We start from the raw sequence: 21,551 nt of genomic DNA, 5'->3' as shown, positions 1-21,551 counted from the left end.
TAGATTATAGTACATCGTAACTAAGTTGTCACAACTGCACTTCAGTTTTGAAACATAAAATGACTGTGTGTGTGTGTGTGTGTGTGTGTGTGTGTGTGTGTGTGTGTGTGTATGTATGTATGTATGTATGTATGTATGTATGTATGTATGTATGTTTTTCCTGCTTGAACTACTGATCCTTCTACCTCCTGAGTGTCAGGGTCATAAGTGTGCACTGCCATGCCCAGTTTACGTGGTACTTGGTACCAGAACAAGAGCTTCTCTCAACTGAACCATAGCCCCAGCCCCCAGCTCCTTTACATTTATTTTAGGATAGGCTCTCACTAATTTGCCCAGGAACACCTTGAACTTGCCATCTTTTTGCCTCAGCTTCCTTAGCAGCTGGGATTACAGGCCTATGCCACAGGCTGACAAATTTACTGCTATATCAAAGCAAAAAAAAAGGGGGGGACATATTTTCATCAGTACTCTTCTCACAGTTGAGTTCCTCTGTTAATGGAAGGAAATGAGCACCTGAGACACCATGAAACTCAAGGGAAGTCAGGATTGTCCAGGGTGTGTTTTCAGCTACAATTTTTTTCATACAGGGGTTGTCCTGCTGATTGATATTTCAGCAAAATCCTAGACTACAGGAGAGTTTTCTGAAAAATAGTGATGATGATGTAGCAAAGGTGAATGTTTAAAAATACTAGAGACAAAAGTCTTCCTAATGGCTAGTGTTTCACTGCCAAATTATCTACACCAGTATATGCAAGACCAAGTTGGAGCAGTGCTTGTACTCCACTAAATTATGGGGAAAGAAATGATCCAACAAAAGTTGGTCTTCTGTTTAAAAAGAATCCATCCTCAAACTGACTGTACATACTCGGGCAATTTACTCTGTATTGCAGACTATCAAAATATCTACTTTCTAACATTATAATCATACACTATGTTAATCATATACTATACTAATATTTTAATCCTATTCTCACCACCATGACTTTAGTTTGGAGAAAGTGATTTTAATTGGTGCAGTTTCTAAACCCAGTGACTCACATGAGTGGCTGAACTTATTTTCTTCAAGGCAATGTTTTTAACTGGATGACATAGAGTATTTTGCCACCCACAGGGCATTTTTGGTTGTCACAATTCTCTGTGTGTGAGAAAACAGTCACTCGAAATAAAGAATTAATTTCTCTAGTATTATATTGCTGAAGTTGAGAAGCCTTGTTCTATATAATAAAAGGGACTGGTATTTTTAAATTAAACTTTTCGGTGTACAAAAGTATGTGTTTCTATTGGGATGTTTCCTATTTTAAACCTAGTTCATGATAAGCAAGCACTCCGTCAGCCTTATGACATTCTCATTGAAACTTGGTATTTGTCTCCCTTCTGCCAGAATTGCTGTTTTAAAGCAACTTTTGATATTGTATTGTTTTGATTTTTTATTTGTTTGTTTGTTTTTGGAGACAGAGATACAAGTTCCTGGCTGGTCTGGAACTTGTTATGTAGAACGGGCTGACTTCAAACTCATAGAAATCAGCCTGCCTCTGCCTCTGATATTATGTTTTAATATGAAAGAGTAGTATCTACATCAAATCATAATTTTAAAAAGCTTAATGCCAATTTAAGTGGCCTCTAAGATCTTGGCTTTTATAACTGTTAAGTTCCCTGTCAACGTAACAGGGTAAACTGTAGGTTACCAGGACTGCACAAAAATAGTATAGAAAATGAACATCAGAAATATTTTCACTGAAAAATAATTTAGTTATTCAATTTAAAAGACTCTGTTGCAATATATATACATGAGTTTAAAGTACCCTGATGAAAACTACTACTTTGCACGATAACTTAGAAAAAAACTTAGCCAGTGATGTCCATAATCTCAGCACTGTGGGAGACTGGAGCAGAAGGATCATGAGTTCAAGGGCAGTCTAGGTAACATAGCCAGTCCCTGTCTCAAAACAGCTAATTCAGAAAACTGATCAACTGGGTACTGCAATACTCTGAAGCTAAAAGTTCTAGGCTTATTTTTTACTCTAGTTTGGGAATTAGCTATTTCCTTAACCTGTTGTTTTCGTACCTGTCTTGAAGAAATGTTTTCATGCAGGAGAAATAGCCCAGGAACTGTATAATATTATTAAAGATTTAAATATAGCTAATACGCATATAGCTACTTAAAAGTAAAAGACAAGTAAACTTTCCAACCTTGGATCTAAACATCCATTTTTATTAAGAACGTCAATTCAAGATGTTTAAGAATAAAAGCATACACAACATACACTGAAATGTTGAGATGGTTTTCCTTAGTTGACTTTTTTTCTGAACACTCTGGAAAATTTAACACCTCACTACACACCTAAAATGCTCTGAAATCAGACTGTACTCAAGACAGTCTCTCTAGATTGCACAGCTCGTGCCGGTGGCTAGTGACGGAGAACAGGAAAGGGACAGCGCACCCTTCCCTCTGCAGGGCTCCGGGCACGCACACGAGCGACTGTTGCCTCCTGGTCCTCCGCATCCCGAACCCCAGTGGTCTTCACCTGCCGCAGCCGCGCCACCCGGGCGGGCCCTGCCTGCACTCACCCGTCACGCGAATAGACTCCAGCATCGTCCCGCCGAGGCCAAGGCCGCGGCCAAGGGCCGCAGCGGCGAACACTCCCGGAAGGTAGCTCGGGGCCAGCCGGGGCAGGACCAGCAGCGCCAGGCAGAGGAGGGCGTCCGACGCAGGGGCTGTAAGGTGCACTGGCGGTTCCACCTGGCCTCAGCGCTGAGAACCCGCCACGGTGACGTTGCAGCTCCCCCGTTGCTAGGAGACGCTCATGCCTTCTGAGCGCACCGCACGCCACCAAACGCGCTGGCCGCTGGAGGCGCTCCTGTGACTGAGACCCTTACACGCGGGGAGAGAGACGAACTACAACTCCCAGCATGCACAGCGCGGACCAGCGGCGGGGGATGAGGGGTGGAGAAAGAGGGGCTGGTCCGCTGCGGTTTAGGTGTCTGGACAGAGGCATTCTTGCATTTGAATTTGACAGTTCGGAAAAAGTCTGTAAGGCTCAAAGGGGCCTTAATTTCCTGATGGCAGCGCAAAATAGAAATGGTGTGATAATTCTTAGTTTTGGCTGAGCAGTGCAAATGTAGTGCCCTGATCTTTCTGCTAATTTACATGATATGAAACAAGACGATTTTAGATTGAACCGATTTTTTAGAAAAATGAATGGCCAGGTGTGGTGGCACTCGCCTGTAGTCCCAATACTTTGGAGGTGTGGCAAAGAGGATCAGGGATTCAAGGTCATCCTTTCTACACAGTGAATTTTGAGACCATCCTGAACTATACAAGACTGTGTCTCAAAAAGAATAAATAATAAATACAGTTTTTCATTGAAAAAGGAAGTGCTGGAGAGATGGCTCGGCGGTTAAGAGCACCCACATGGCAGCTCTGCAACTCCAACTCCAGAGGGCCTACCCCACATCCTCCATTGCTCTTCGCAGGCACCTAGCTCACATGGTCCTGACTTTGATCCTGGTATGCACAAGCCTGGCCTGCTAGCTAGCACATGCTGTGACAGCACATGACAATTCCTCCGTGAGTTTGAGGCCAGCCTGGCTACAAACACGTGATTCGTGTACCTAATCTACATATATCTATACATCAGTATTACATAAAGGGATTTTCACCATTTTTAAAATATGAAAGCAATTTCTCACACTGAGATGGATATGCTGGCTCATTTTAACATAAAGAGTTACTCTAGCTGAATAATAATGCAGGACAGCCTATCTTCAATACTGCTTTACATTTAGTGTATGTGTAAGCATTTGTGTGCAATGACATGTATGTGGAGGTCAGAGTACAACTTTCAGGAGTCAGTTCTCTCCTTCCACCACACAGGTTCTGACGCTCACCTTGGATTATCAGGCTTGGTGGTAGGCACCTTTATCTGCTGAGCGTCTCACCAGCCTGCATCTTGCACATTTTTCAGCAGTGACATTTTTGTTTTTATAATTATCAATGCTGAGAACACCACTTTACATAAGCATATAGTACAAAACTGCAAATATATGTTTAAGGTTATTTAGGAATTCTGTCCTAATCCCAAACTAAGTTCATTTCAATTAAAAAATAAAACTCAAATCAGAAACTCAAAACAGCATTTTTTTTGCAGGGATTGTGGTAGTGGTGACACAAGGCTTCATTTAGTCCAGGTTGACCTAGCACTCACTACATAGCTGAGGGTAACTTTGAACTCCTTGACCTTTGAACACTCTGCTCAGTCACTCAAGTGCTGGGATTACAGGAGTGTACCAGTGTGCCACTACACATGGCTAAAACTGCAACTATTCTTAACAACTTTTAAAGATTTTTAATGTGGTCTTTAAATTTTTTTTTATTTTGTGGGTATGAATGTTTTCCTTCATGTGTGTGCCACATGCATGCCTGGTGCCCATACAGAGGGCACCAGATTCTCCGACACTGGCTTTATGGATGGTTGTGAGCCACACAGCATGGATGCTGGAACTGAACCCAGGTCTTCTGCAAGCACAGCAAGTGCTTTTAGGTACTGAGTCATCTCTCCAGCCCTTCGAACAGAAACTTTTAAATGCAAATATTCTAACACAATACAATCTACAGATAACACTACATACTTACATGTTGAGAGATGATGGTGGAAAAATATTAAGAGCCTTTGTTTACATAATCAAACCATTACATTGTGCTTCCATAAGAGCAGAAAACCTCATATATACAAAAAAAAACCCCTGCCACCCTTAACACCAAGTCCTCTGGTATCCAAGCTGGGGTGTTCTAGGTGGCATTCATCAATGTTGATGTGAGGTAGCACACAATCTAAAGTTTGAGTCTTGCGTTCCGAGTCAAGGCTGCAGGGACATCACTTGATGCCGTGCAAGTGGTGCTAGCAGAGACTCTCTGCATTCAATACACTCGATTTGGAATCAGTATTTGGTCAATACACATCCAGAAACATTTTACTGCCGACAACATCTCACAAATCCCACATTCAGTTACATGACTCCATCTGGAGGCTCAACCCCAGTTTCTGAGGCTGAGTCAGAGATGATCCTTGTAGTCTCGCTCTGACTCAAATCTGTTTTCAAAACCCAGTGGACAGAATGATTCTGTTAAAGTTAGATCATGTCACTCTGCCTTTATGACCTAGCTCTGATCATCTTTTTGATGTCATCTCCTATTATGACCTCAGTCTCCTCCGAGAGACCCACTGGCACCTGATGCTTCTCAATGGAGACAGACACTGCTTCACCACAAGGCCTTTGTCATCTGTGATTCTTTCTGGTTGGAATGCTCCTCCAGACATCTACAGGCTACCCTCCCTTACTTTATTCATGTCTTGATCCAAATGTTACTCTCCAATAAGGCTTTTCTAGCCACACTAGTTAAAACTCCTTCCTATTTCATATCCCCTTTCTCTGCTGTATTTTTCCTTAGCACTTATTTCACATTCTTTGTTCTATGGTTTCCTGGATTTCTTTCCTATTGTCTATACTCATTCATAGGACTGCAATGTTTTTTAATTTGGAGCTATAGAGATGAATAAACCTATGGCCTCTCACATAAGCATACTAATCTGTTTACTTTTGCACTCTGCATCAAGAACAGTACCTAGGGAGTGGGGAGCTGAAGAGATGGCTCAGCAGTTAAGAGCACTTGTTCCCAGCACCTACATGCCAGCTAACAACCATCTATAACTCTGGTATCGGGGATCCAATTCTGGTTTCTCAGGCACACAAAGCATGTGGTGCATAAACATATATACAGGCAAGAGACACCCTTACATCTGACATAAAAATTTAAAAAAAAATTCAAAAAAGGAAAAAGAAGAGTGCCTGGTACATAGTAGACAATAAATGTTTGTGAACTGGTAAGTGAATAGCAGAAAGTGTATGGATTTTCAGTGTTAACTCAAGAAACAGAATTATATCAGATGGGTCTTTGGGAGAGTAAGTATTTGCCTAACCATTGAGAGTTGCAGCTACTTTTGCAACACAGGGCTGTATTCTGAAACTTGTTTATCAAGTTTTCTATGAGTTACCCCTCAAATTTCTAGTTTCTAAAGTGACTGTAGTTTCAGGACTATTTCTCAAAAAGGAAAACTTGTGGATAGTAGGCAGTACTATACCCATTATCCAGCCTGTTGCCCTTTGTTTTGTTTTGTTTTGTTTTATGAGACAGGGTTTTTCTGTGTAGCTTTGGAGTCTGTCCTGGCACTCACTCTGGAGACCAGACTGGCCTCGAACTCACAGAGATCCGCCTGCCTCTGCCTCCCAAGTGCTGGGATTAAAGGCGTGCACCACCGACGCCCGGCCAGCCTGTTGCCCTTTAACAAGAGTCTTGTGACCTCAGTTTCTTCCGAACACAGAATTGTTCTTGGGATGTGTTTTCACGATCCTCCCAGGTGTAGCAGACAGGAGTGAGTTTACTTCAGCTGTTATAATTCATGTGCCTCTATGGGAAAACATGTCCTTGTGATTGAACACTTTATTTATTTACTGCTTTTTGACCCTGATTGTATAAACTGCCAGATGCTCTGAATAAAGTTGGCTATTGCATGAAACTCTAGTCTGCCTCATTTTAGACCCTGCTCTCTAGTGTTCACACCACCGATTTAGAATGATAAACAGAGGTTTATATAGTCATATTGTCTCAGTTTGTGCAGAGTTTACTCTGAATGTGTTTACGAGCTTGCTTAACCATTACGTCAGTTCATATGATATTCCACTACCTTTTTCTGTTTTTCATTGCTGGCTATCCAGTTCAGAGCTTTGTATGTACTCTGAAGTCTACCATTGTACTATGTCCCCAGCCCCACTTTCATTACTTTCTGAAATAACCAAAATATATGCATTTCATGGATTTTTATATACAAGGGCTTAACTTAATGTTTTTCAAATATAGAAGGGCCTTTCTAACTAGTAGGGATGATTTTAAATATAAAATTTAAATATGTTTAAATTTTAAATTTAAATTACATAAATACATATATATTGTAAGCCTTTTGGATGCCTCCGATGGGACAGGTATTCTGGAACTTGAGAGTCCCAGAACTAAGTGTTACACAGCTCTGTTGGAAAGGTATCCTGGAGCTAAAGCTTTAGTGCTGTTTTTCGGCAATCCCAGCTATATAATTATTCATCTTCATCAAATCTGTGCATCTGCATTGTTAATTATTGATTCATTTGGTGCCTGCTCAGTGTCTGCACTGGGCACAGCATCTGCAGCTGTCCATTCTGCTTTTGAGTCAGCATTGTTTTTACACACCGCCAGAACAATGAACATTCTGTCTTTCTGAAAAACCTCCTTTTATACCTGTTTCTATATGAACCATTAAAACTGAGATAAAAGGACTGATTTAATTATCACTTACTCCTCCTCTCTTCCCCACCCCCTTTCTTCCTTTTCCCTCCATTTTCAAATCATTGTTAAAATCAAGATTGTATTAAAATTAAAGCCAAGTGTGGTGGCACATGCCCATAATCCCAGCACTTGTGAGGTAAAAAGAAGATTAGGAATCCAAAATTATCCCCTACATAGTTTGAGGCCATCCTGAGCTATAAGAGCATCCAAACAAAGAAAACAACAGCCTGGTGGTTGTGTCACAAGCCTTTAATCCCAGCACTTGGGAGGCAGAGGCAGGCAGATCTCAGTGAATTTGAGGCCAGCCTGGTCTACAGAGTGAGTTCCAGGACAGCCAGGACTGTTACACAGAGAAACCCTGTCTGTCTTCCTCTTTAGCCTGTTTTGTACGTATTGTTATGGAAACCTGAAGCCTTGGCTGTTTGTGTAGATGCAGCTGCTACTTCTGCTGCTGCCTCATAGTCTGCTGCCTCTCTGTGCTGCCAGCCAGCTGAGGACTGGGGCTCTGTCGTCCTGGGCTGGAAGTCCAGGGGCCTGACTTCTTTCCTTGTAGAATTCCCTAAGACTTTGTTTCTGAGTCTGGTTCATGATGGTCAAGACATCAGTGGTGAGTTTGAGGACAACTCAGATCTTAGAGAACTTGGATGTGGAGCTCTCTGTTGCTTTAGTGACCTGCAACTAGAACAGCTGCACCTTCAGATCACCCAGCCACTTTGTCAGCTCCTCCAGGTCCTTGCCTCAAAGGTTCCCACCCAGCTCAGCTATGGCTGGACTGCTCCTTGCTGCCTGGCCTGGTCCAAAGAGCCTGTTTTCAATCTTTTAATTTGGTGCTGTATGTTGATTTGTGGGTTTTAAAAATTTGCATATATTGAACCAACCTGAATCCCTCATATGAAACCATCTTGCTTGAGATGTATGTTTGGTGTGTTTTAGACAGGCTTTCATTATGCAGTCCTGGTAGTTGGTACTCAGAGATCTGTCTGTCTGTCTCTTCCTGCCAAGTGCTAGGATTATAGGGATGTGCCACCAAATCTGGTATATGATCGTAACATGATCTTGATCTTAATATATAAGTAATTTGGAAGATTTTTGCATCCATGTTCATCAGAGACTGGTTTGCAGGGTTTTTGTTGTTGTTGCTGTGTCATCATCCACTTTGGGTACCAGAATTACGCTAGCTTCACAGAATGAATTTGGTGTTCTTGCCCCTTCTCACTTCATTTTTATTTGTATTTGTGTGTATGACACATGAGTATGGGTGCTAAAGGAAGCCAGAAGAGGATATCAGATTCCTCAAGTATTTGTGAGCTACCCAATATGAGGGTTGGGACCTGAGAAAAGCAGCAAGCATTTTTAACTGCTGAACCATCTTTCTGGCCCCTGTGGGGAGCCTTTTAATTACTATTTCCATCCAACCACCTTCCTGGTTATGGATTGTAGTAGTTGGAATGTAACTGGCCCCTATAAATTCATAGGATGTGGCACTATTAGGAGGTGTGGCCTTGTTGGAGTAAGTGTGCACTGTGGGTGCAGTCTTTGAGATCGCATATACTCAATCTTATACATAGCTCAGTTCATTTCCTGTTACCTGCAGACCAAGATGTAGGACTCTCAGCTCCTTTACCAGTACCATGTCTGTCTGCATGCCACCATGTCCCACCATGATGATAATGTACTGAACCTGTAAGCCACCCAATTTAGTGTTTTCTTTTATCAGAGTTGTTGTGGTCATGGTGTCTCTATACCGCAATAGAAACCTTAACCAAGAGAAGTTGGTAGCACAAGTGGGGCATTGTTGTGATAGGCCTGATCATGCTTTTGTTTGAAGGAATATGGACCTTGGGACTGTGGATTATTTAAGCAGTTGTGGTGGTAGAATATTTTTTAAGGTGTGTGACTTCTGTTTATGCTTCACTTGTTTAACTTGGTGAAGTTGTGATTCTTTGCCTGTCTAAAACACCTGGTGATCTAATAAAGATCTGAATGGCCAGTAGTGAGGCAGGATCAAGGATAGGTGGGGCTGGTAGGCAGAGAGTGTAAATAGAAGGAGAACCAAGAGATAACAGGAAGCAATGAGAGAACAAGGAGAAGTGGTAGGATGTCAGGGGCCAGCCAGACAGCTAGCCAGCCACCCAACCCAGCCACAGAATAAGAAGGAAAGTAGCATATGCCCAAGTAAGAAAGATAAAAAGTCCAAAGGGAAAAGGTAGACAGGTTAATTTAAGATGAGAAAATCTGGCTAGAAACAAGCCAAGCTAAGGTCAGGCAGTCAAAACTAATAATAAGGCTCCTTGTGTGCTTTCTTTGGGAGCTGGGGGTAGGCCCCCCAAAGAACCCAGTAGCACATCACACAACACAGTTGAACACATTAAGTTCTGCTTAATGGGCTATTTAGTAGGAGCATGAAAGACAGTGGTGCAGAGTGTGATTTGACAAACTGGGGGGGCCTTGCTCAAGAGGTTTCAGGGGAGAATAACTTTAGTATATTTCCTAAAATCGTTCTTATCATATTATGGTGAAGAATGTGACTACTTTTTGCCCTGTCTGAAAAGTCTGCCTGAAGCTAAATTGAAGAGTTTTGGATTAATTCTATTGGCAAAGGAAATCTCAAATCAACCTAAAGTAAACTCTGTTGTATCGTTATTAGAGTTAACTCTAATAAAGATTTATAATGAAAAGGAGTAATCTAAGAAAAAATACAAAATGTACAATTTGAGGAGAAAAGGAGCACCAGGAAGTGGAATGGAGCTAAGTCCTATGCTCAAGGAGATGAACAGGTTAAGAAATGGAATAAGGGGCTGGAGAGATAGCTTAGCAGTTAAGAGCACTGGCTGCTCTTCCAGAGGACCCATGTTCATTTCCCGGCATCCACATGGCAGCTCATAACTGTCTGTAACTCCAATTCCAGAGGATCTGATACCTTCACACCAATGCATATAAAATGAAGTTAAATAAATTATAAGGAAAAAAAGAAAAAAGAAATAGAATAAAGGGAATGGTGATCTTAGAGCAAGATCCCACCCAGCTAAGTTTCTAACTTGTGAAAAGAAACTAAGAAGAGCATAGAGTCAGTTGTCATGGCACATGCCCCTAATTCCATCACACAGAAGGCAGAGTCTGCTAGATGTCTGAGTTTGAGGCAAGCCTGGTCTACAGAGAAAGTTCCAAAATAGCAAAGTTTAGTCAGTGAAGGAAACCACAGAAAACAGAAAGCTGGTGAAGATGAAATAAGGGGCCATGTTCCAGCCCCGGCAAGCATCAGAACTCGGCAGCCTTGGCCAGGTGGTTCTGTCTTTAAGGACAGAAGACAGGAGTTATGGAATTTGCCTCCGCAACTAAGGAAAGCCACTGAGGCCAGTCATGTGTCCTCAAGAGAGGCCATTGTGTGAAGCTGTTAAGGTGAAGCCTGGCTTGTCTTGGAGAACCCAAGATGTTGGAGATGCCAGAGTCATGGGATACCTGCCAAGGAGAGATGCTAACAGGGAGTGGAACTGGTCCAAGATAAAGAAGTGTGTTGTAGTCAATAAAGCTGAAAGGAGTCGGAGATCTGAAGACCCTTTTTACATCAGACATGGAGATGAGTTATGAGTTTGGAGTTTGCCCAGCTGGTTTTGGGTCTTGCTTTGGTCCAGTATTTCCTCACTATTTGCTCTCTTCTTTACGTTTTAGAACAGTTAAGTAAATCCTGTGCTATAATGTGTTGGAAGCATGTGATCTATTTTTTTAAATTGATTTTAAAGGGGATTATAGTTAAGAGGTTGCATGAATCTCAAAAGAGACTTTGAACTTTGGACTTTAAAACATTGTTGAGACTGTGATAGAGCTATGGGGACTTTTGAAATTGGGACTGAATAAATTTTGCATTATGATATGGTAACAAGCTTGTGGGACTCAGGGACTAGAATGTGGTAGTTTGAATGTAATTGGCTCCCATAAGCTCACAGGGAGTGTACCATCAGGAGGTGTGACCTTGTTGAAGTAGGTGTGGCTTTGTTGGAGGAAGTGTGTCATTGTGGATATGGGCTTTAAAGTCTCCTATGCTCAAGCTATGCCTAGTTCAGTTTACTTCCTGTTGCCTGCAGATCAAGATGTAAGATTCTCAGCTCCTTCTCCAGTACCATGTCTGCCTGTGCACCACTATGTCCTGCCATGATGATAATGGACTAAATCTATGAAACAGTAAGCCACCAAAATAAATGTTTTCCTTTATAAGAGTTGCCATGATCGTGGTGTCTCTTTACAGCAATAGAAACCCTAAGACATGGATCTGTGTTGTAGAATATTATTTTAAGGTTTGTGGCTTTTGTTCATGCTGTATTTGTTTAACTGTGAAGCTGTGTTACTGCACCTGTCTAAAACACCTGGTGGTCCTAATAAAGAGCTGAATGGCCAACAGTGAGGTAGGAGTAATGATAGGCAAGGCTAGAAGGCACAGAGTATAAATAGAAGGAGAACTGAGGACTAGGGAGAGCAGAACAAGGAAAGGAGGAAGGCAGGGGCTAGCCACCCAGTCACCCAGCCAGCCACAGAGTAAGAAGGAAAGGAAGATAAAAGCCCAGAGGGAAAAGGTAGACAGAATAATTTAAGATAAGAAAAGCTGGCAAGAAACAAGCCAAGCTAAGGCTGAGCACCCATAATTAAGAATAAGTCTCCATGTGTGATTTACTTGGGAGCTGGGTGGTGGGCCTCACCCCCCCAAAGACTAAATAGCCTAAAGAGCAAAACATCACACTACAGATCTGTTATAGGTTTTGTTTAATTTTTCTGGCTTGATTTCAACCAATTATACATCTTTAGAAATTTATCCATTTATTCTAGACTTTCTAGTTTGTTGGAATATAGGTTTTAAAGTTTTACCTTACAACTATCTAGATTTTGCTGGAGTGTGTTGTAACTCTCCTTTCTCTAATTTCATTAACGTGGGCCCTCTTTCTCTGTCTTTTGGCTAATATGGTTAAGGGTTGGCCACCATGATACATTTTCAGAGAAACAACTTTTTGTCTGCTTAATTCTCTATATTGTTTTGCAAGTCTCTACTTCATTAATTTCTGCTCTGAATTTTATTTCTTGCCATAGGCTGCACTTGAGTATATTTCTGTTTTTAGTGCTTTGAGGTATATCATTAGGTTATTTGTTATCTCCTTAATTAAATGTTTATTATTATTATTATTATTTTATTGTGTGTGTGTATGGTTTGGTTTGTGTCTATGAGGATGTCATGGCAGACCTGTAGACATCAAAGAACAAATCATGGAATTAGTTTTCTGCTTTTGCGTATACATGGGGTTTTGGGAGGGATTTGGGGGTCACAAATGATGCACAGAAATTATCTTTACTCTCTCTGAGCCATCTTCCCAGCTCCCTCTCTGGTTTTTAATGTGACCCTTTATAAATATATACTTTCCCCCACTAAGAATAGGAATATCTCAGCTATACTCCAGAGGTTCCGGTTAAGTTGTACTCTTATTTTCCTTTGACTCCAGGAATTTAAAGATTCTCTTGCTGAGTATGGTGGCAGACCTCTTTAATCCCAGTACTTGGTAGGCAGAGGTAGGTGGATCTTGTTTTTGTACTGAGGCTTGCTTTGTGGCCTATACTGTGAATATTCTTAGGGGAGGTTCCTTGTGCTACTGACAAAAATGTACATTCCCTGTCTGTTGGGAAGAATATTCTATGGATATATGTTAATATTATTGATCTCTGGTACAATTTAGCTGTAAGTTTCTCTGCTGACTTTTGATTCAGGACCCATCTGTCTTAGCTAGGGTTTCTATTGCTGTGAAGAGACACCATGACCATGGTGACTCTGGTAAAGGAAAACATTTAATTGGGTGGCTTATAGTTTCAGAGATTTAGTCCATTATCATGGTGGATCATGGCAGCATGCAGGCAGACATGGTGCTGGAGAAGGAACTGAGAGTTCTACATCTTGATCTGCAGGCAACAGGAAGTGAACTGTGTCCACACTGGGTGTAGCTTGAGCAAAGTATCACCCCCCCCCACACACACAGTGATAGACACACTTCCTCCAACAATGCCACACCTCTTAATAGTGCCACTCCCTTTGGGGGCCATTCCATTCATATGTGAGAGTGGAGTGTGCAATACACTATTATTGTATCCAGACCTACATGGTCTATTATGTCTGCTAGCATTTGTTTTATAAAATTGGGAGCCCTAAGATTTGGTACATAAATATTTACTACAGTTATAGCATCTTGAAGAATCATTCATTTTGTCAATATGTAGTAGATCTTATATCTTCTGATTAGCTTTTAAAACTATCCAGCAGGTCTTTTTCTTCCTGGAGACACCTACTTTCTCAGGGCTTCTCTGTATTATATCTGAGGTGTGGGGGGGAATAAAAGAAAAACCACCTTTCCACTCCAAACCATGAAGTGTTGTATAGGATGACATCACATCATTTCACCACAGTAGGTGACTGATGAGAGAAGCAGCACTGCTTGCTGAGAAGAGCGCTGTTAGGATATTATTTTGAGGTGTGTTACTTTTGTTTTTGCTGTGGAATGTTTGTCTTATGACGTAAAGATGTGTTGCTTTTGTTTATGTTACTTTTTTTTTTTTTTTTTTTGAGACAGGGTTTCTCTGTGGCTTTGGAGCCTGTCCTGGAACTAGCTCTTGTAGACCAGGCTGGTCTCGAACTCACAGAGATCCCACTGCCTCTGCCTCCGGAGTGCTGGGATTAAAGCTTTGTGCCACCACCGCCCAGCAATGTTGCATTTGTTTAACTCTGTGAAGCTGTGATTCTTTGCCTGTCCAAAACACCTGATGGTCCTAATAAAGAGTTAAATGGCCAATAATGTGGCAGGAGAAGGAATAGGGAAGGCTGGCTGGCAGGCAAAAGAATAAATACTAGGAGATATCTGGGAAGAGGAAAGAGGAGCAAGAGAACAAGGAGAGGAGGGAGTCAGGGGCCAGCCACCCACCCACACAACCAGTCACAGAGTAAGAGTGAAAGTAAGACATACAGAAGCAAGAAAGGAATAGGCCCAGAGGCAAAATTTAGGATAATTTAGATAGGATAATTTAACCTAAGAAAAGCTGGCTAGAGGGGCTGGAGAGATAGTTCAGAAGTTAAGAGCACCACCGACTGCTCTTCCAGAGGTCCTGAGTTCAATTTCCAGCAACCAAATGGTGGCTAACAACCATCTATAATGAGATCTGGTACCCTTTGCTGGTGTGCAGATATACATGGAAGCAGAATGTTATATACATAATAAATAAATAAAATCTTAAAAAAAAAGAAAGAAAAGAAAAGAAAAGCTGGCTAGAAACAAGCCAGGCTAAAGCCTGGCATTTTTAAGTAAGAATAGGTTTCTTCATATGTGGTTTATCTGGGAGCTGGGTGGTGAGCCCCCCTCCCCCCCACCCCCAAAAGACCAAAGAACAAAGAGTAAAAAAAAAAAAAAAAAAAACAAGCAACAACAGAGAGCATAGAAATTCTTGGAGAACTCTTGAGTTCAGAATTTTGAAGAGCTGCTAAGGTCAGAGAAATAGTCACCCTGTGTGTTAAGGTTCCTCACATGATCTAGCACTGACACAGCTTTTCTGGTGTGGTCCTTCTTGTGCCCCTTAAAGTGTTCTCATTTTCCATGTGTTTTAGCAGATAATTTTGTGGGGCATAGAAATCTTAGTTGACAAGTATTTTCTTTCAAGTTTTGAAATCTATCATTCCATGTTTTCTAACTTTTAGGCTTGATGCTAACAAATCTGGTATTTTGGCCTCTGGATGTTTACACTTTTCTGTTATAGCTTTTACCTTTTGAAATTAAAAATTTTTATTATGTGGTGAAATTTTGTTTATGATCTAACAAATAAAGCTTGCCTGAAGATCAGAGTGTAAAAGCAGCCACACTAGTTAGCCATAGAGGCCAGGCAGTGGTGGCACACACCTGTAATCCCAGCACTCGGGAGAGAGGCAGACAGATCTCTGTTTTTCAAGGCCACCCTGGGCTACACAAAACTGATCCAGTCTAAAAGAGAAACAGAGCTCACACAAAGGATCCCAGCACTTGGAGTGACACACCTTTAATCCCAGAACTAAGAAGGTAGAAACAGGAAAGCTGGGTGGGAGAGGAATAGAAGGCCGGAGGAGACAGGAGGTGCATTGAGGTCTGGTGGAGTGCACTGGAGTCTGAGGAATGAACAGTCTGAAGCTGTCTGAGGTTCAGTGGATGGACCCTTCATTCTGAGCATTGGTAGAGGTGAGAACACTAGTGGCTGGCCACTTTGCTTCTCTGATCTTCAGCTTTAACCCCAATATCTGTCTATGGGAGTTTAGTATTAAAACTAACTAGAATTCATGTTACAGCACACTAAGAGTAAAAATGAGAACCAAACAGATACTTTAAGAAATCACTGAGAATGGCAACTACTTCCATTGCACCAGACACTGATAGATTAGTTTCTCAAATACAAAGTCAAATAGCTCTCCTTGTTTTGTGCCCTATTCTCTCTTACCTTTATAATAAAAATATTTTGAAATTAAATTTAAATATTTAATAATTAAATTAAATGAATTTAATTATCTAGAGGCATTTATTTTCTATATTAATAATCACAAACTTAGCATGGCATGGTGCATAACTTTAATCCCAGCAGAGGCAGGTGGATCTCTGAGTTTGAGGCCAGCTTGGTCTACAGAGAAAGTCCCAGGACAGACATGGCTACACAGAGAAACCCTGTCTAATAATAATAACAATAAATAAGTGAGGGCTTTTCTTGGCATTGAAAACTAAGTGAAGTGGATGGTAAGATCATTTTCATTGAGGAAAAAAGTGGAATGTAAAATATGATGGAGAATGTGATAGGGATTCAAAGGGATAAGTTGAAAGGATTCTGAGTAACCATAAAGGTTCGACTGGTTAAACAAATGAGAAATGAAATTAGCTCAATATCTTTTCCAGAAAGTGCTTAACTTAGCAAGCCAAGTCAAATAGAAAAAGAGACTGGTGGCAGGCAAATTAATTCAGCAAGGACAAAGAGCTAAGGAGAATATCATTAAGGTATTTTCCCTTGATTCTAAGAAGCAAGAGGAACACAATAGAGGCTGGGCAACACCAGCTATAATGCACTCGCCTATAATCCTAGCATCTGGGAGCCAGGGGAAGGAGGATCAAAACTTCAAGGCAAGCCTCAGCTACATAGGGAGTCAGAGGCCAGCCTAGAATACATGAGACTCTGGCTCAAAACAAAACAGAGGAAAACAAAGTAACCAAATAAAATAAAGCCCATTTCCCTGAAAGTAATCTTAATTACACTCATTAGGCCACAAAACAAACAAACAAACAACAAACCCCATGAAAGCAGAAATGAGGTGAGATGTGAAGAGGAAGAAGAACAGAGCGGGGCCAGCGGGCAATGGAGCTGAATAATCAAAATGCATTACATGTATACACAAACGTGCCATCCTGAAAGCCATTATTATATACATAACTAATTATGTTACTCAAATCTTTTAAAAAGAGGTTGGGCAGTGTTTGGGGAAGCAATCCAATGGTATGGATAAGTCCCCAAGATTTGGCCTGTGTGCTACTTCTTAGAGGCAGCAAAGCTTTAAGGGATAGGGCCCTGTCTTCAGGTTACTGGGAGGATTTCCTTGAAGTAAGGTGGAACTATAGGTACTTCCTCATTCTTTTCTGCTTTATGGCCCTGGGCTGAGTGGTTTGGCTCTGCCATAATCTCCCAACATAATATACCATTAGCCATCAAAGAAATGGAGCCAACCAATCATAAACTGTGAACTAAAATAAACACCTTATTTTCATTGTACTGGAGATTAAACCTAGAGCCGCAAGCATTATGCCAATAAGTATACCCCAAGTTCTCTCTTTTTTTTAACATTAAAATATTTTTATTACCCTAAGAGCCAGAGACCATCTAATAAAAACCCCAACACCAGCCCTCTTTTGAGTTGTTGGTCAGGGTTTCCCAAGAGACCCCCCAAAACATCATAGGTGATTGCTATTGCCCTTGGTTGTCCCCCAGAGGTGGAAGGTAAGTCCTTATTGTTGAAGACACCATTCACTTCAGATGCAGAGCCCAGAGGCCCCTGAACTGGAACTGACCTTGATGCCTCCTCCCTGAGGACTAGTTTTCATGGTACCATAAAGTACCATGCAAGTTTTTAAAGGAGAGAAGCAAACAACAGACCTAACCAACTATGACACCTATGAACCACGATAACAATCAGCATGGCATGATGACCTTGAGGTAACCTACAACTCTTTGCTCAACAGAGAAGGATATCATGCCTGGAACTGGAAACCTAGCCAACTCCCCCAACTGCCCAAGGCTAGTGAATTCATGGATACTGGAGGAGACTCTATAACCACTTTACTAAGTCAGAGTAATTGTCAATTACATTCTAAATATTTGTTCTTATACCCACAGATAAGTATATTCCTTACCTCTCATCAAGGAAATTTCTCTTTACAACAAAGACCATGAAGAAATCAAATGCAGAGTTGTGGATTCCATTCCCAACTGATACATCTACAACTCAACTTGTGCACCTAAGGCTCAGGGATCACTGCCGAAGAGGAAGCAGAAAGACTGGAAGAGCCAGAGGAATAGGGAGTTTGCTGCTATGAGACTGTGCCTCCTATAAATGGCTGAAGCTACAACCATAAAGTCTCCCCAACATGACTGCCTAAACATGAGCTGAACAAAGATGACACAAACAGACATGCTCATGAGACCTCAATCCTATACAAAGTACTATAGGCAACTAAGGAATGCTAACAGCAGAAGAAATAGTATACAAACTGACTGTTAGTACTGTTTTAGTTACGGTTTCTGTTGCTGTGAAGAGGCCCCATGCCCATGGCAAACTCTTTTTTTGTTTGTTTGGGTTTTGTTTTTTGTTTGCTTGTTTTGTTTTTCAAGACAGGGTTTCTTTGTGTAGCCCTGGCTGTCCTGAAACTCACTTCTTAGACCAGACTGGCCTTGAATCCATGAGATTTGGCTGCCTCTGCCTCACTAGTGCTGGGATTAAAGGTGTGTGCTAAACCGCCCAACTCTTAGAAAGGAAAAAATTTAATTGGTTTTCAGAGGTCTAATCCGTTATCATCATGGTGCAGCATGGCAGTATGCAGGCACACATGGTGCTGGAGAAGGAGCTGAGAGTTCTACATTTTGACCCACAGGCAACAGGAAGTGAACTGAGACACTGGGTGTGGCTTGAGCATACATAAGACTTCAAAGTCCACCTCCACAGTGACACACTTCCTCCAAAAAGGCTATACCTATTCCAACAAAGTCACACCTCCTCATAATGCCACTCACTATGAGCTCATGGGGACCAATTACATTCAAACTGTCATAAATACCAAATGGTCAGCCCTGAAAGTCTATGCATAAAAGTAATATTATACAGACTGAGCAGGTTGTATTTAGAAATACACATATATACACAAATATGTATGTAATTACAAGGAAAAAAGAGGTCGGGCTGGAGAGATGGTTCAGAGGTTAAGAGCACTGACTGCTCTTCCAGAGGTCCTGAGTTCAATTCCCAGCAATCACATGGTGGCTCACAACCATCCATTATGAGATCTGGTGCCCTCTTCTGGTGTGCAGATATACATGGAAGTAGAGTGTTGTATACATAATAAATAAATAAAATCTTTAAAAAATTATTTAAAAAAAGAGATCATAAATTTGAAAGAGAGCAAAAGGTGTGTGTATGTGGGTATTGGAGAAAGGGAAAGGGGAAATGTTGATATTTAATTTTTAAAAATTTATTATTTTGTATGTCTGTATAATGAGTGGGCACATGCATGCTAGGGCATACTTGTGAAAGTCAGAAGACAACTTTGTGGAGTTGGTTCTCACTTCTATGATCATACTCACATCAAGAGGCTTGCACACAAGCTTTTATCTGCTGAGCCATCTTGCCAGCCTTTTTTCTTTTTTTGATGTGTGTGGGGGTCTCAGATCTGCAGCCCTGGCTGGCCTAGAACTTACTAAGTATCCTGACCTTGTCTTAAAAACAAACCCACCCCAGAATAACAACTCTGAGGTAGTGTTGAGTGGAGTCCAAGTGATATCATATATGTGAATAGATAGGAAGAGACAGCTCAACAAAGATGGAAGGTTTGAGGAATGTTGAGGTCAGCTTAGGTAGAGATTGTGCTTCCTGACAACTCATTAGAAAATGGCACTTGAGGGCTCAGTGACAACTGTGGATGGGCCTGAGGAGTTGGTGTTTAGTTTGAGTGTGCTCCTTCAAAAGCACATGCTGGAATCTAGCCCCCAGTGCAACAGTGTTTGCCAATTGGGGGCTGCATCTCGATGAATGGCTAATTCACATTTACTTAGATATTTATAATGAAAACTTCTTTTGGGGTTTGTTTATTTTATGTGTATGAGTGTTGTACCTGCATGTATGGGTATCACATATGTACTTGGCAGTCTGGGAGATCAGAAGAGGGTGTCCTATCCCTTGGAACTTGAATGATAGATGGTCATGAACCACTATGTTGGTGCCGGGACTGAACCTAAGTCCTCTGGAAGAGCTGCACATGATCTTAAGTATTAAGCTATCTCTCCAGCTCCAGTTTTATACCATGTCTTGTATGTTTTCTCTTGCCTTTCTGTTTCTGCTTTGAAAGAAGACCTTCATTAACTGTGGATCCTGGATCTTAGACTACTCAGTCTGTAAATTATAAGAAATAAACCTCTTTAATAACTACTAAATTCTGGCCAGGCATGGTGGTGCATGCCTTTAGTCCTAACATTTAGGAAGCAGAGGCAGGAGGATCTCTATGATCTATAATTCAGCCCCAGACAGCCAGAACAATATACAGGCCATCTCAAAACAAAACAAAACAAAACAAAACAAAACACACACACACACACACACACACACACACACACACGGACTATTTTTTGATGTTTTGTCATAGCAGAAGATGAACTAACACAACTGGGACGATGGCAGATTCTTGAAAGTAGGGGAAAGGAAAGTGAAATGGATTTAATCAACTCTGGCATTTGTAGGTTTAATGAGTGAATTTTGACATGGTAGAATAATAACTTGATGTATTTCCTTAAATAAAATTTAAGGGAAATTTATTCTTGATACTCATTTAAGAATATGGGTATTGATCTAGGAGTAGTAGTGATGATCTTTAATCCCAGCAGGAGGCAGAGACAGACAGATCTCTGTGAGTCTGAGGTCACAGTGAGACCCTGTCTCAAAACACCAAGAATAAATAAATAAAACTATAAATTAAGTTTTGTGAAAATAGCCTTATGAAATAAATGTGAGTATGGAAAAGTAATCCATATACCCATATATCTACACACACACACACACACACACACACACACACACACTGTAAAATGGGTATGGTGTCACACCTGTAGTCTTAGCCCTTGGGAGGTCGAGGAAGGAAGATCAGGTCATAAGAAGTTTTGAGGCTATTCTGGGACACAGGCAACTCTTCCTCAAGAAACTGAAACATTTTCACTCATTAAACTAGAAAAGGGAAAAGCATAGGGAAAAGGGGCCAGTCAAAGAGACACACCCTGAGCAGAACCAAAGAGACACACTTTGGCCCTGCAACCAGAACCAAAGAAATGCACCCTGACCCTGAAACCATTCCAAAGAAACAAAGTTTGGTCCTGGAATCAGAGCCAGTGAAAGAAATACACCCTGAACCTAAAATTAGAGCCAAAAGGCTAAAAAAGGACCAGTGATAGAAACACACTTTGACCTTGAAACCAGAGCCAAATCTGACTCTAAACCTATGCAGAAAACTAACCAATACATGAGCAGGAGATCTAGCCATTCTGAGCTCAGGGACTGAAATCTGACCAATCCTCACCCTGGAAATCTCCCTGGAAAAACTCCGCCCCTAAGAAGCCCTATATAAATCCTGTGTCTGTTCAGCTTGTGGCTTCCCGGCTGTCCTCTTCCACCCTGGCAGAGGGCAGTCACTCTCCTGGATTCTTCACTCCCAATAAATCTCTTGAATGAGGTTTGGGTGAGACCTTCTATCGCCAGACTCTGGGCAGAGCAGAGCAGAGGAGGGCTGTAACACTTTTTGCTGGGGAAACCTTCCCCTGGTGAAGCAGTGTTGTTACATTCAGCTATCTGGGGAAAACCTCTTCGCTGGAAACCCTCTCCTGCCGAAGCAGCCCAAGTAGA

General features: G+C 41.4%; 1 protein-coding gene across 6 annotated transcripts in view; it reads right to left on the bottom strand.

Annotated features, from left to right (window-relative positions):
* Positions 1 to 21,551, bottom strand: part of Kiaa0895 (KIAA0895 ortholog) — a 57,776-nt gene that overhangs the window by 32,737 nt on the left and 3,488 nt on the right. The window contains exon 1 of one of the 6 annotated variants that reach the window (XM_027411672.2): positions 2,569 to 2,853. The exons of 2 other annotated variants lie outside the window; for them this stretch is intronic. In XM_027411672.2, the coding sequence (XP_027267473.1) occupies positions 2,569 to 2,593 (25 nt within the window). In that variant the 5' untranslated portion in view covers positions 2,594 to 2,853. Of the gene's footprint in view, positions 1 to 2,568; positions 2,854 to 21,551 lie in introns of those variants that run through there. 3 more of the 6 variants (XM_027411673.2, XM_027411676.2, XM_035443542.1) reach the window with 3 other exon arrangements.

The sequence above is a fragment of the Cricetulus griseus genome, chromosome 4, assembly GCF_003668045.3.
Source record: "Cricetulus griseus strain 17A/GY chromosome 4, alternate assembly CriGri-PICRH-1.0, whole genome shotgun sequence".
In the NCBI taxonomy this organism is placed as follows: Eukaryota; Metazoa; Chordata; class Mammalia; order Rodentia; family Cricetidae; genus Cricetulus; species Cricetulus griseus.
This window is presented reverse-complemented; position numbering and strand designations above follow the sequence as displayed.